This window comes from Barbus barbus (assembly GCF_936440315.1).
Source record: "Barbus barbus genome assembly, chromosome: 16".
NCBI lineage: Eukaryota > Metazoa > Chordata > Actinopteri > Cypriniformes > Cyprinidae > Barbus > Barbus barbus.
The window spans coordinates 31,346,156-31,361,155 of NC_136744.1; the positions used below are offsets into that span (position 1 = coordinate 31,346,156).

At 40.0% G+C, this 15,000-nt stretch overlaps 1 protein-coding gene across 1 annotated transcript in view; it reads left to right on the forward strand.

Annotated features, from left to right (window-relative positions):
- Positions 1 to 15,000, forward strand: part of LOC306882779 (L-threonine ammonia-lyase-like) — a 29,808-nt gene that overhangs the window by 12,611 nt on the left and 2,197 nt on the right. Inside the window, exons 3-9 of the mRNA XM_079437662.1 lie at positions 685 to 801; positions 5,450 to 5,691; positions 10,498 to 10,663; positions 11,765 to 11,864; positions 11,946 to 12,021; positions 13,382 to 13,507; positions 14,677 to 14,844. Of these exons, the coding sequence (XP_079293788.1) occupies positions 685 to 801; positions 5,450 to 5,691; positions 10,498 to 10,663; positions 11,765 to 11,864; positions 11,946 to 12,021; positions 13,382 to 13,507; positions 14,677 to 14,844 (995 nt within the window). The remainder of the gene's footprint in view (positions 1 to 684; positions 802 to 5,449; positions 5,692 to 10,497; positions 10,664 to 11,764; positions 11,865 to 11,945; positions 12,022 to 13,381; positions 13,508 to 14,676; positions 14,845 to 15,000) is intronic.

The following is a 15,000-nucleotide window of genomic DNA, read 5'->3' on the forward strand; positions in this document are numbered from 1 at the left end:
AAATCATTCCCTTACTCATACTAGCTAGCTATAATGGCTGGATCAGTCATATGTAATCAAAATAAACTGATTAATCAGGGCAATCAAAATATATAGGTGAGTGCATATATATGCAACTATAAATGCAGTCTGCACGGATCTGAAACTGAGCGCAGACATTCAGTGCTATTTATTGTTTGAATAATTAATTAATAGGACACACCAGAGCAACGACACACACCTGTCAGTCACATGTTCAATACTTCTGGTAACATGAAAAATGGGTTGTTCAAACAAAAGGTGCTATCTTCTAAGTTGTGTATCAGATCCAGATGAAAATACCTGTAAATAAAAGCTGAAATATTAATCTCTCATCTCATATTCATCTTTCGATGAACCCCAATGTTTACAGTCTACAGCAAAAATAAAGGAATTGGCCTCACTGCTCCAATACTTTTGGAGCGCACTGTATATGAACTCTACATTGTATATTTGATCAGTGATTAACAAATATATATATATATATATATATATATATATATGTAAATCACGTGCAATCATGAGAGGATACTGAGTTCAATGTGAATTTGGGAAGGTTTGTTTAAAGCCATTCTTCATGGGTCAGGTGGGTTTCATGACCTGCGAAAAACGAGAAGCGTTTGCCAAACGAACAAACTCATGAACGTGTGTGTGTTCATCCCGCAGTACTCCAGACTGTCCAAACAGTACGGCATGGAGATCTTCCTGAAGAAAGAGCTTCTGCATTACACTGGTTCAGTGAAGGAGAGAGGAGCGCTGTACCTGCTGTCCTCTCTCAAACAGGTCAGACCTTTAATACACTTTATATACCGTATCTCACACACACCTGAACACCACGGCTTTACAGCAAATATCAGAACTTCATTTACAGACAAAGCATCGGTTTGTAATGATACAACCACAGATTTAGTGTTAAAATGAAGACAAAATGTCTCTGTTTCATTCTGCAGATACACACCCTTACGGATTTAATACAATGAAAGTCATACACTTTTAGGGATGCGCGATATTATCGGCCAATAATGGCTTAAAATGTAAATATCATTATTAAAGATCTTCATTATTATTTCATTCTAACAAATTGAAAATAATTATATTTAAAATTTCCACTGTGACAAAGTGACCTGTCCCTGTCGGTTAGCGCAGCACATATACACTGCATCTTACCTCACTCCTCCTCTGTAGTTTCCTGCTGAGGCGATGTGGGTGCACACGCACGCCATTAGCATACAGGTTTCACATACACTCAAACACATCCACTCCATCTCCATCCCCAACAGTGATCCATGCTGTGCCTAACCCCACACACACACACACACACACACACATGCATCTGCATATTGTGAAGTTGTTTGTCGTTTTGTTCAGTGTTTGTTTGCGTCTGTGTAGTCGGTCTTTCGCGTTGCTCTCCTTCCATCGGCCGGCCAAGCGGAGCGCCACCCAGTGGCCTGGCTATATAGTGCCGGAGTTACGTGGCGCTGGCGCTAAGCAACCGGAAACCGACTCGTCCATTGTTGTCTTAAAGGGGAAGTAGGAAATGTTGTGGTGTTGTAATCTGTTTATTTCTGTTATTTTTGTATATAATATACTTTATTTTAAAGTATGAAACATGTAAACATGTAGTGGATGTTATAGTTATATGTATCTTTATGTGTTATTGTAAGTGTACATTCTTACCTTTTTACACTTACGCCTCTATTTGGTCGACCTGGTTTAATCCAAGGGGGCGGGGCTTGGGCTTTAAAGGAGAGCCCAGACCAGTGTGAGGGTGTCAGTTTACCTGGCGAGCGAGCGTGCAACTGTGGTGCCGTGAGCAATTTTCCAGTATCAAAATTTGCGTGTATATATTTCCTTTTGTGTTGGTTCAGTGTTTCTTTGTTACTTTGTGCATAACGTTGTTTTTTGGGTTTTTTTTTTTTTTTTCCCTCTACTGGGACTGTTTCACCTCTCGAGTACTGTAAATAAATCATCACATTTCACTTAACACCTCTGTGAGTATTGCCATCATTTGGATTTTTATATTTTTTGTCAACTTTTTGGGTTGGGTGAACCCTTTCGCCTGACGACGGGCCTGCGAAGACCCGTTGTCTCACATTTGGTGTCAGAAGTGGGATGGCTACTCGCAAGACTGTGATGAGAGGCAGGAAGCCTAGGGTGGGGCTACGCTCCCAGTCCAAAGCTGTGGCTGAGAAGGATGTGGCCTGGGACTCTGTTGACTCTACAGAGGAGGAGAGAGAGGGGGATCTTCCACCCGTTCGTCCCAAGTCCACGTCACCGCACGCCAGAACCCGAGAGCTGCAGCCTGGAAAAAAGGTACTGTTACTGCTCCCTACCTCAACGAACAAACTGTTGATGAAGTGGCAAGGACCCTACACTGTTGTTCGCAAGATGGGACCAGTGACATATGAAATTCATCACCCTGACAAAGGCAAGGTAACACAGACTTACCACATCAATCTGCTGAAGGAGTGGAAAGAGCCACACAGCAAACTTGAAGCATCGCTGCTAGTTCGGGAAGTGGAAGAGGATCAGGAGGGCGAACAACCAGAGCTGATGGTGAGAGAGACCGCACAGCCAGCAGGTGTTGATCTGCTCCATCTGGAAGAGTCCAAACAAGCTGAGCTGCACCATCTTCTGGACCAGTACCCTTCGTTGTTTCGTCAGAGGCCTGGGCGGACCAACCTGGTACAACATCAAATCCACCTTCTTGATCCAACACCTTCCCGACAGCGGCCCTACAGAGTACCTGAAAGGCTGGTGGCTCCCCTGAAGGCAGAGATTGAGACGATGCTGGAGTTGGGAGTTATTGAACCCTCCAAGAGTGAGTGGAGTAGCCCAATTGTTATTGTCCCGAAGAAAGACAACACCTTGCGCATCTGCATTGACTTTCGAAAACTGAATGCCCAGTCAAGATTTGATGCTTACCCTATGCCACGCATTGACGATCTTCTGGAACAGATCGGTCAGGCCAAGTACATCACCACCTTGGATCTTTGCAAAGGGTATTGGCAAGTTCCCCTGGAGGAGGCGTCCAGACCCTACACGGCGTTCCGGACCCCGCTAGGGCTGTATCAGTTCACCGTCTTACCGTTCGGGTTGCATGGGGCACCCGCAACGTTTCAACGGCTGATGGACCAAGTCCTCAGGAGCTGTGAAGAATGGTCAGCCGCTTATCTGGATGATGTCGTCATATACAGTATGACTTGGGAAGACCATCTGCTGCACCTTGAAAAGACCCTGAGCAAGATCCGAGAGGCTGGCCTGATCTTAAACGTGGCTAAATGTGAATGGGCAAAGTCAGAGACTAACTACCTTGGATACCACCTGGGAAATGGAGAGCTGAGACCTCAAGTGGACAAGGTAGAGGCTGTTCGACGCAGTCCGAGACCTAGAACTAAGAAAGAGGTCCGGTCTTTCCTGGGGCTGGTGGGATGGTATCGACGCTTCGTTCCCAACTTCTCCACTACTGCTGTCCCACTAACCAACCTGCTCTGCAAAAGTGTGAAGAACCCCATTACCTGGACTGAGGAGTGTGATTCAGCCTTTAACATCTTAAAGACACAGATGTGTTCATGCCCAGTTCTCAAGAGTCCAGACTTCACGAAGGAGTTTGTGGTGCAGGTGGATGCTTCTGCTGTGGGGATTGGAGCAGTCCTGGCCCAGGGAGATGCGGGTGAAGAAAGGCCCATTGCTTACCTGAGCAGGAAGTTGCTGCCAAGAGAAACTCGATACTCCACAGTGGAGAAGGAAGGCCTGGCAATCAAGTGAGCATTGGAGAGCCTCAGGTACTACCTGTTGGGAAGGGAGTTTGTCCTTGAGACAGATCACAGAGCCCTGACATGGATTCACACAATGAAGGATCACAACTCTCGTATTACCAGATGGTATCTTTCCCTACAACCTTACCAATTCAAAGTTCGACATCTACCGGGGGCCCAGAACAAGATAGCCGACTACCTGTCTCGGTACCCGGCCAGTTCGCGGCCTGGAGAGGGGGGAGGTGATGTGACAAAGTGACCTGTCCCTGTCGGTTAGCGCAGCACATATACAATGCATCTTACCTCACTCCTCCTCTGTAGTTTCCTGCTGAGGCGATGTGGGTGCACACGCACGCCATTAGCATACAGGTTTCACATACACTCAAACACATCCACTCCATCTCCATCCCCAACAGTGATCCATGCTGTGCCTAACCCCACACACACACACACACACACACACATGCATCTGCATATTGTGAAGTTGTTTGTCGTTTTGTTCAGTGTTTGTTTGCGTCTGTGTAGTCGGTCTTTCGCGTTGCTCTCCTTCCATCGGCCGGCCAAGCGGAGCGCCACCCAGTGGCCTGGCTATATAGTGCCGGAGTTACGTGGCGCTGGCGCTAAGCAACCGGAAACCGACTCGTCCATTGTTGTCTTAAAGGGGAAGTAGGAAATGTTGTGGTGTTGTAATCTGTTTATTTCTGTTATTTTTGTATATAATATACTTTATTTTAAAGTATGAAACATGTAAACATGTAGTGGATGTTATAGTTATATGTATCTTTATGTGTTATTGTAAGTGTACATTCTTACCTTTTTACACTTACGCCTCTATTTGGTCGACCTGGTTTAATCCAAGGGGGCGGGGCTTGGGCTTTAAAGGAGAGCCCAGACCAGTGTGAGGGTGTCAGTTTACCTGGCGAGCGAGCGTGCAACTGTGGTGCCGTGAGCAATTTTCCAGTATCAAAATTTGCGTGTATATATTTCCTTTTGTGTTGGTTCAGTGTTTCTTTGTTACTTTGTGCATAACGTTGTTTTTTGGGGTTTTTTTTTTTTTTTTTCCTCTACTGGGACTGTTTCACCTCTCGAGTACTGTAAATAAATCATCACATTTCACTTAACACCTCTGTGAGTATTGCCATCATTTGGATTTTTATATTTTTTGTCAACTTTTTGGGTTGGGTGAACCCTTTCGCCTGACGACGGGCCTGCGAAGACCCGTTGTCTCACATCCACACAGGAGAGACTTGGTGTTGTTTCCAAATAAAAAGAAATATATTGGTATCGGCATCAGCTATTGGCCAAAATGAGCTGAAAAATATCGGCATATCGGATATCGGCAAAATCCAATATCGTGCATCCCTACTTTTATGTGACTTAACTATCCAGATACAGTTACGAGCCATTGTAATTTCATGTTTCTTCATATTTTAAACATGATAATAAAAGGGATATAATATTTGATATGACAATAACGTGTTAGGAACCAGCCATTAAAAAACAAAACTTTTGTGCTAGCCTTTATTATCATATGTTTAACATATAATTTTATAAAACTAAAACTAAATGATACTGTGTGGATTTTTGTAATGTCATTTCTGGTTTCCTGACACATTATTATCATCACATCACATGTAATGTGAGATATGTGTGTCACCGTGTGTCTGCTCCAGGATCAGCAGAGGAAGGGAGTGATCGTGGCCACAGACTGTAACTTCTCGATGGCGGTGGCGTATCACGCGGTGGAGCTGAGGATCCCGGTGTTTGTCATCATGCCGGCATACAGCTCTCCTCCGCGCCTGCGCATGTACAGAGACTATGGTGCTATGGTTATTTCCTACGGCAGTACAGCCCGAGACTCCATCAACCACGCCAGACACCTGGCCCGAGAGAACGGATACCTGTGTCTGGAGGAGTGAGTCCACATCACTTATACATGCATTTCTCAAATTTCACAATATTCATAAAGCACCTTTACTATATTGCCAAAAGTATTGGCACCTCCTTCTAATGAACAGGTTTGACTACTTTAGTAATTTCTATGAGTACAAATCTTAATGTTTAAGCATATAATGATATTCAAGGCTATTGTGTAGTTCTAATTTTATAGCAACAGTTTGGACAGAACCCTTTTCTATTCTAACATGACGATGCCTCTGTGTATAAGGCAATGTTCAAAAAAGAAATGATTGATTGAGTCAGTGTGGAAGAATTTGATTGGTCTGCAGAAACCTCTGGTGTGACTTTGAATGCAGACCTTGAGCCAAAAACTCATCACATTTACATTACATTTAGTCATTTAGCAGACGCTTTTATCAAAAGTGACTTACAAATGAGGACAATAGAAGCAATCAAAACCAACAAAAGAGCTATGATAAGTCTCGGTTAGTCTAACGCAATACGCGTAGCAAGGTTTTTTATAGATACATATATACAACACACATCCATATATATATATATATATATATATATATATATATATAATCAGCTAAGATGGTGCCACTCATGGCAGCCATGGTGCTTCGCTATCCAGTTGTTTTAGTGTTTTTGTTAGTTTTTCCTGTTTTTTGTTTCTTAAACTCGATCAGTTTTACCAGAGAAGAACTACTGAACATTCGGCAGAACACACCACAAAATCTCCTACCAGTTTTCGATTATTCGGATGTTTTGTTGGACATAGTACTCAGCTTAGTGGCGGCGCTGATCAAACGCAGGACGTGCAGACGGTGAAAGCGAGCCGGCGCGCTCATGAAGCTCAGACAGCGTGGATTTCGAATGCTGTTGCTAGCATCCATCTGGCGAATCTCCGCTCTCTACCCAACAAAACGGACAAACTCCTGCTCTCCCGGACAAATAAGGATTTTTCAAACTCTGCTGCTCTGTGTTTCACAGAAACCTGGTTGAATGGCGACATACCGGACAGCGTACAACATCTGCCTAATTACCAGCTGATCAGAGCAGATCGGGACGCAGAATCAACGGGGAAATCGCACGGCGGCGGGACATGCTTCTACATCAATGAGAGGTGGTGTACAGATGTAACTGTGTTAAAGAAGATGTGCTGTTTAGATCTAGAAACGCTCTTCATTAACTGCAAGCCGTTCTATTCGCCGCGGGAGATTTCTTCGTTCATTCTCGTGAGTGTCTACATTCCACCGCAAGCACACGTGAGCACAGCTTTACAGAAACTCACTGATCTGATCACAGAGAGTGAGCAACAACACCCGGACTCTGTTTTAATCATTCTCGGGGACTTTAATAAAGCAAATCTCTCCCGTGAACTGCCAAAATATATCCAGCATGTTACATGTCCCACCAGAGACAGTAATATATTGGACCACTGTTACACAACAATAAAGGACGCATATCACTCTGTTCCACGAGCAGCTTTGGGGCTCTCTGATCACTGCCTGGTTCATCTTATACCAACCTACAGGAAGAAACTTAAATCTGCTAAATCTGTATTAAGGACTATAAAGAGATGGACTAATGAGACAGAGCGGGTTTTACAAGCCTGTCTCAACCTTACTGATTGGAGTGTTTTTGAAGTTGCTGCCTCCAATCTGGACGAGCTCACAGAGACTGTAACTTCATATATCAGTTACTGAGAGGATATATGCATTCCCACCAGGATTTATGTAACATTCAACAATGATAAGCCATGGTTTACATCAAAACTCAGACACCTTCATCAGGCCAAAGAGGACGCCTACAGAAATGGGGACAGAGTCTTGTACAATCAGGCCAGGAACACACTGAATAAAGAGATTAGAGTGTCTAAAAGGACCTACGCTAAAAACCTGGAAGATCAGTTCAATTCCAATGACTCCGCTTCAGTGTGGAAAGGCCTGAAAGCCATCACCAAATCCAATTTATGAACAGTTAAATGCCCCCCCCCCCCCGCCATTATGCAATAACAATGTGCAATAACCTTATAATTATTTGCTACCACCTCCATCCTTGTACATCCCTGCTTCTCCTTCTATTCTATCCCATTCTATCATCTATTGCACAGCTGTATATACAATCATTTATGTTTCAATTATTTTTTGTTTTGTTTATTTATATTTATACATGTGTATTTTTTATTCTCATCTTATTCTTATTGTCTGTGTCGTTGTTGTCTCTGTGAACTGGAAGCTTATGACACTAAAACAAATTCCTTGTATGCGCAAGCATACTTAGCAATAAAAACTCTTTCTGATTCTGATATACATACATGTACATACACACATATTACTTTCTTTTTAAGAAAAGCAAACAGTTAGAAAACAAATAGAGTGCAAGTGATAGACGGTCAAGTGTTTGTTTATTTTTTAAATACAAAAAAAATTAAATATATGAATTACGTTTCCATCTTTGTTGCCACAGTTTTGGAAGTGCCTTGTTCTGTTCTAAAGAAGGGGACGTTCCAGTACTTTTGTCCGTATAGTGTCTGTACAAGTCATTGGTGTTTGGTGATGAGTTTTTGGCTCAAGGTCTGCATTTAAAGTCACACCAGGGGTTTTTACAGACCAGTCAAGTTCTTCCACACTGACTCAATCAATCATTTCTTTTTGAACCTTGCCTTATACACAGACACACTGTCATGTCAGAATAGAAAAGGCTCCTGTCCAAACCGTTGCTATATAATTAGAAGCTCACAATTCCCTAGAGCAGTGGTCGGCAACAGGTGGCCCGCAGCAATAATATCTGTCCCGCGACCATAGCCAGATTATTTTGATAGCGGCTGGTTCTGAAATAGATCTTTCATGACAGCATCAGTTACTCACAGTCAGAGTATGTGAGCGGAGCGGAGCTCGAGCGGAGCGGTGTGATTTTAAATGGAGCAAGGAGCGGAATCAGCAGATTTTTAAAAGTCAGAGCGTTTTCACTCGCTCCATCACCGCTCCATCACGAGTACAATTCATGCCAACGACCCGTAATATAACTGTATATTTAGCAAGAATTCACACGTTAAACATATGTAGCTAGCTAGATAGAAAAGGATCACTCAAATCAGAAAGAATGTGAAGACTATGATGACTGCAGTGGACATGAGCGGGAAGATATATTTCAAGGAATTTATTTGCTCCTTCTGAATATTTTCAGCTGACAGCTGACTTTTTCTCAGAATTGCGTGATTTAAACTCACACTTACGAGTTAAAAAGTCATAATTCTGAGATATAAACGCAATTCTGAGAACATAGTCTTTTTTCCCCCTCAAAACTGCACTTTATAACTCGCAATTGCGAGTTTAGCTATATTTCACAATTCTGTGGGGAAAAAAAGTCAGAATTGTGAGATAAAAAGTCGCAATAACCTGGCGGAAACGGGCTTCCATAGAACTGTGATTTTTTTTTTTCATCAATTAATATCTTAAATTATCCTCTGACTATGATCTGGCCCGCCATCTAGTGGTGATTTTTTTTTTTTGGCCCAATGCCAAACTTACTTGCCGACCCCTTCCCTAGAATATCATGATATCCGTAAACACATAGATTTGTACTCATGGAAATTACTAAAGTAGTCAAACCTGTTCATTAGAAGGGGGTGCCAATACTTTTGGCAATATAGTTTAGTTTCAGAAAATCATGATTCATAATATCTCAAAATCGTCCTGCATTAGATAGATTAGAGCTACAAAGAATGCGACTATAAGACATCAAGATGCTTGTCAATCAAACACGTTAGACAACATGATGGTGAGTTCTGCATGGACAGACAGACAGCATCTTCATTATCTAGACACCTCGGCCTCATTCAAGAGGATCGTTTGTGTTTGTGTGTGTCATTTATCATGTGATTCACTTCTACTCTCTGAATCCTGCAGTGACATCTACAGTTCAGACTCATAATCTACATAGTGTACACTACCGTCAAAAGTTTGGAAGAATTCAGATTTGTTCGTGTTTGTGAAAGAAGTCTCTTCTGCTCACCAAGGCTGCATTTTTTTGATCAAAAATACAGTAAAAAAGTGAAATATTATTGCAGTTTAAAGCAGCTGTTTTCTATGTGAATATGTGTTAAACTGTAATGTATTTCTGTGATCTGCAGCTGTATTTTCAGCATCATTACTGCAGTCTTCAGTGTCACATGATCTTCAGAAATCATAATAATATACTGATTTACTGCCCAACAAACATTTCTGATTATTATCAATGTTGAACACAGTTGTGCTGCACAATATTTTTGTGGAAACTGTAATAATATTTCACATTTTTTACTGTATTTTTGTACAAATTAATGCAGCCCTGGTAAAGCAGAAGGGACTTCTATTAAAAACATTTTAAAAAATCTGAATTATTCCAAACTTTAGGTAAGTGTAAGTACTAGAAAAGATGGGTTAGTTTGTCTGTGCATCAGAAAGGTTACACTTTATTTTTAGGTGTCCTTGTTACAGTGCAACTATACATTTAAGTACTGAGAAATATTAATTAACTACATGTACTTACTATATGGTTAGGGTTAGGTTTAGGGTTACTTGCATGTAATAACAACTTGTTTTTCAGAAAACAAGATTAATATCTTAAGTCATGTTACTTGTAAAGTAAATTCATCTTGATTCAAGAATTTTTTGAATTGACTATTATTCTAAGTAATAAAAGACAGTCAGAAGGAAGAACAAATACGACTCTTCAACCCTGAGCACTGAACACAAATCTGAGAGTGAAGCAGCTCCTTTGGCAGAGTTTGGCATGTCTGTCTGATCCATCTCTCACCCATCTGCCTCTCATGCAGGGATGACAGCGCCGTGTATCTGGCTGGTCTGGGAACAGTGGGTCTGGAGATCTATGAGCAGGTGCCCAAGCTGGACGCGGTCATCGTGCCTGCGGTCGGACACTGTGGGCTCCTGACCGGAACCGCAGCTGCCATCAAACACCTGAACCCTCGCATCTCTGTCATAGTGAGTCCGGTCTGACGCAAACACAGCGAGACGCTTGGTTAAAGCTGAGAGAACTCATGCATATGAGCATCAGATCCGTGAACGCATCATATGAGCTGTGCATGATAATTAATATACATTCTTCTGTCACGCCTGGAGTCTTGTGTAGGTTTCGCTCTTTTTTTGTCAAATAGGTGTTTTGCTGTTCGATTAGGGCATTACACTTCTTCTGACATTCCTCTTGGTTATGGTGTTCCACAAGGTTCAATCCTTGGCCCTGTGTTGTTTTCTATGTATTTGCTCCCCTTGGCTTCTATTTTATTTATTTTTAATATGGTGTCTCTTTTCATCTATACGCTGACGATACCCAGCTTTATCTTCCCCTACTACAGAGTAATAATAAGTATTCTCTTCAGCCATTGTTAGATTGCCTAAAAAATGATGATTTATTATCAGTGTTGGAAACAGTTGTTCTGCTTCATATTTTTTTTTGAACCTGTGATACTGTTTTCAGTAAAATGTGAAGATTTTTAGCATTTATTTAAAATAGAAATCTTTTGAAACAATAGAAGTCTTTACTATCACTTTGTATCAATTTAGCACATCCTTGCTGAATAAAAGTATTAATTTATTTAAAAAAAAAAGAAATACATTTACTGACCCCAAAATTTTGAACAGTAGTGAATATTGTTACAAAATATTTATATTTTAAATATATAATGTTCTATTCAGCAAAAAATCCTGACAGGAGTATCACAGGTTCCAAAAAAATATTAAGCAGCTCAACTGTTTCCATCATTGATTATGAATCAATATATTAGAATGATTTCTGAAGATCATGTGACACTGAAGACTGGAGTAATAATGCTGAAAATACAGCTTTAAATCACAGGAATAAATTATATTTTAAAGTATATTAAGATAGAAAACGTTATTTTAAATGGCAATAATATTTCACAATATTACTGTTTTTCTGTATTTTTGATCAAATAAATGCAGCCCTGATGAGCAGAAGAAACTTCTTTAAAAACAATAAAAATCCTACTGATCCCAAACTTTTGAGGGGCAGTGTATACGGTTAGATCTGTACAGTAAGTTTAATGCATGCCGTGTCTCTAACAGGGCGTCGAACCGGAGGAGTTTCCTCTTCTACTGCAGTCGCTCAAAACAGACTCTCCCATTAAAGATCTGTACTGCAACCCCAACAAGAAACTCTACAGAGGTAAAATCTCCTGCTTTAGCACTCAAACTAACGCGCTGTCTCCTGTGAGCGGCTCTGACGGCTCTGTTCTCTGTCACACAGATTTGGTGGATCACTCTCTGGGCACACACACCTTCCAGCTGGCCAAGAAAATGGTGGACAAAGTCATTTCTGTCAGGTATCTTAAAGATCATTGGCTCCATTCAGTCCAGTATCTACGGAAAAAATGTTCAATTGTGACCCTGGACCACAAAACCAGTCATAAACGTAAATTTTTGGAAATCTTGGAATTTGTTTAATACCAATAACATGATCTATTCTACTCTAAGAGCAGTTCTGAGTAACCTCTTCAACAGTATCACACATCTGCTGTTCCAAAACCTAGTTTTTATTATTAGAGCGTTGCAGGATTCAACTGTACAACACTTGACGTGACTTAATGTATTAAGACAGAACCAAATTCAGTGTACACCATAATTATGGTGCATACCATGTACAACAAGCACATGAACACAGACTGCTTCATATGCAGATAAGCGTGCTTCTTAAAAATGGGTTCTTATGGAAGGAAAAAATGCTCATATAGTTCCAGGTGAATTTGACCTGCAACACATTTTTAGTTGACAGACATACTGGTTAACAAAGGATGTTTTTCTTGACATTGTGACTCTTCTCTGGGGTCATGAGCATGCCTGTAAAGTTTCAACACTCTGAGGTGTTGTGAAATGTGCCTATGAAATTTATTTTGTGATGTCGGGGTTGATTTAGGGATGTTAGGGACAATTTTACATGCAGATTTCATAGTTAAAGGCAGGTGTACAGACCTATATATATATATGATTTTTTCTTTTATGTATTTTTATTAGGTTAGTTTCTCAGCAAACCTCTGAGGGTATTTACAGGCACTTTTAGTGTACATTTTTGAGTTCAAGCACATGAATTTAGCTGGGAATCGAACCCATGATCTTGGCGTTGCCAGCACCATGCTGCGCTGTCAGTTTGAGCTTCAGGAAAGCTCACAATAAATAAATAAAATAAAATAAACATTTTAAATACTTAATAATTAATCATTTTAAATATTTAATAACTTTAGTTAATATTTAAATTTAATTTAAATACTTTAAAATGTTAAAAAATAGTTCATATAATATAAAATTTTGTGATAAATGTTTAAAAATGTTCTCATGCTTACCTTGTTTTGTAACATGAGAAAAATATTAATGTTGAAAATGTACCTTTTTTACCTGATTTTTTAGTGTATTTTTTGGTGAACTGTACTGAATCCACTGACCCGGAAAAACAATCATACCTAGAATTTTAACATAATAAAAAGGAATAATTGCATTCATATTCTGGGCTCATCTGCTCACCTATATATAGTAAGCATCATCAATAATACATTAGGGCACGTAAGTGTTTTATAATGTCCCAGATGTGAGCTGAGTCTCAGTATGTGTGTGTCACATGGAGTCTGTTCTGCAGGTCAGTCTGTGTTTCATATGAACACACTCCACATCTGATGTGTTCTGTCTCTGAAGGGAGGCGGATGTTCTGGTGGCCATGCTGCGCTTTCAGGAGTACGAGCGTTCGACCGTGGACACAGAAGGAGCCATGGGCTTGGCCGCAATCTTAGCTGGACAACTGCCAGAGCTTAAAGGGAAAAGGTGGTTAAAGCCCCTCACTCACTTTATTAAGATCTTAACCGGGTCTGTGTTACTCTTTCTGATGAGACAGTTAGCAGAGGACTTCATAATGTTCGTGATGGTAAACAGCTGACTGAACTCATTTAAGCGATCTATTGAACTAAATCTCCTTCAGAAAACAAACTCTAGCCTCTGAATGCATGAGCTGCACTTTATGTTGTTGTGAAATGCAGATCAACATTATTAATGCATTCAGTTTATATGCTGCTTGGCAACTCTAAACAGCCCATGAATATGCTAATGAACCATATACTAGAATAAATAGTTTGTTTGAATTACTTAAACATTTGCATTTATAATAAGGTCTCATTTGTTAACATAATTTACTGCATTAGCTTACTAACAATGAGCAATGTATTTTTACAGCGTTTATTAATCTTTAATTGTAAAAATACAATTGTTCATGTTAGTTCATTGTCTAATTTGTCTAATCTGAACTTTTGATTTAAAAAAAATATTAGTAAATGTTAAAATTAAAATCCCAGTTATGTAAATTTAGTAATTTACATCTATGCATTTGGCAGACACTTTTGCTGCGTTGACAGCGTACATGTTTCAGTTCATGCATGTGCATTTTTCTGGGAATAGAACCCAGGAACTTATTGCAAACACCCTTGCTTTACTCTTTGAACTTAAAGAAAGCATTAAATAAATAAATAACACATTTTTAAATACTTAATTATTTTTAATAAATGAAAGTTAATATTTTAATATTTTAATACTGTTTATAATATTAAAATTTTGTGAAAAAGAAATGTTTAAAAAATAGTTGTTAAAAACTGTTGTCATGTTTACTTTTTTGTTGTGTGAGAAGTATTAATGTTTAAGGTTTAATATTTTTATTTGATCTATTTTTTTTTTTTAATTGCATTAAATCCAATTAGGATCATTTTGACCCAGGACATTAATAAATACTGATAAACGTCGCGTTTATATGCAAAACAAATAATAAAATAAAAAAAAAATAAAAATGTAAATAAATAAAACAAATACATAAATACAATAAAGAAACAAACAAATAAACTTAAAGGGAAAAATATTTAAAACAGAACAAATGTATATAGAAAGGTATGAAATTAAAAGTGTCAGAGAAGGTAAGTCCTGTGTAAAGGTTGTGTTGTGTGCTGCAGGGTGGCAGTGGTGGTGAGCAGTGCAAACATGGAGCTGGACCTGGTTCTGCAGTGTGTGGAACGAGCTCTGGTTCTGGACGACAGAGTCAGTCGCTTCACGGTGCAGCTGGGTGACTGGCCCGGAGACATGGCCAAACTCCTGGACCTGCTGGCCAGAGAAGACGTCAGGTGAGCGAACGAGGATGACCTGAGACACCCACGGTGACCTGGAGGAACAGATGCACAACATCAGCTCTGATTCAACGACATAAAGCAAACTAAACCCTTATTTACACTCATGCGTCACGCAGATGCTTTTATCCAAATGACTTGCATTGCATTGGA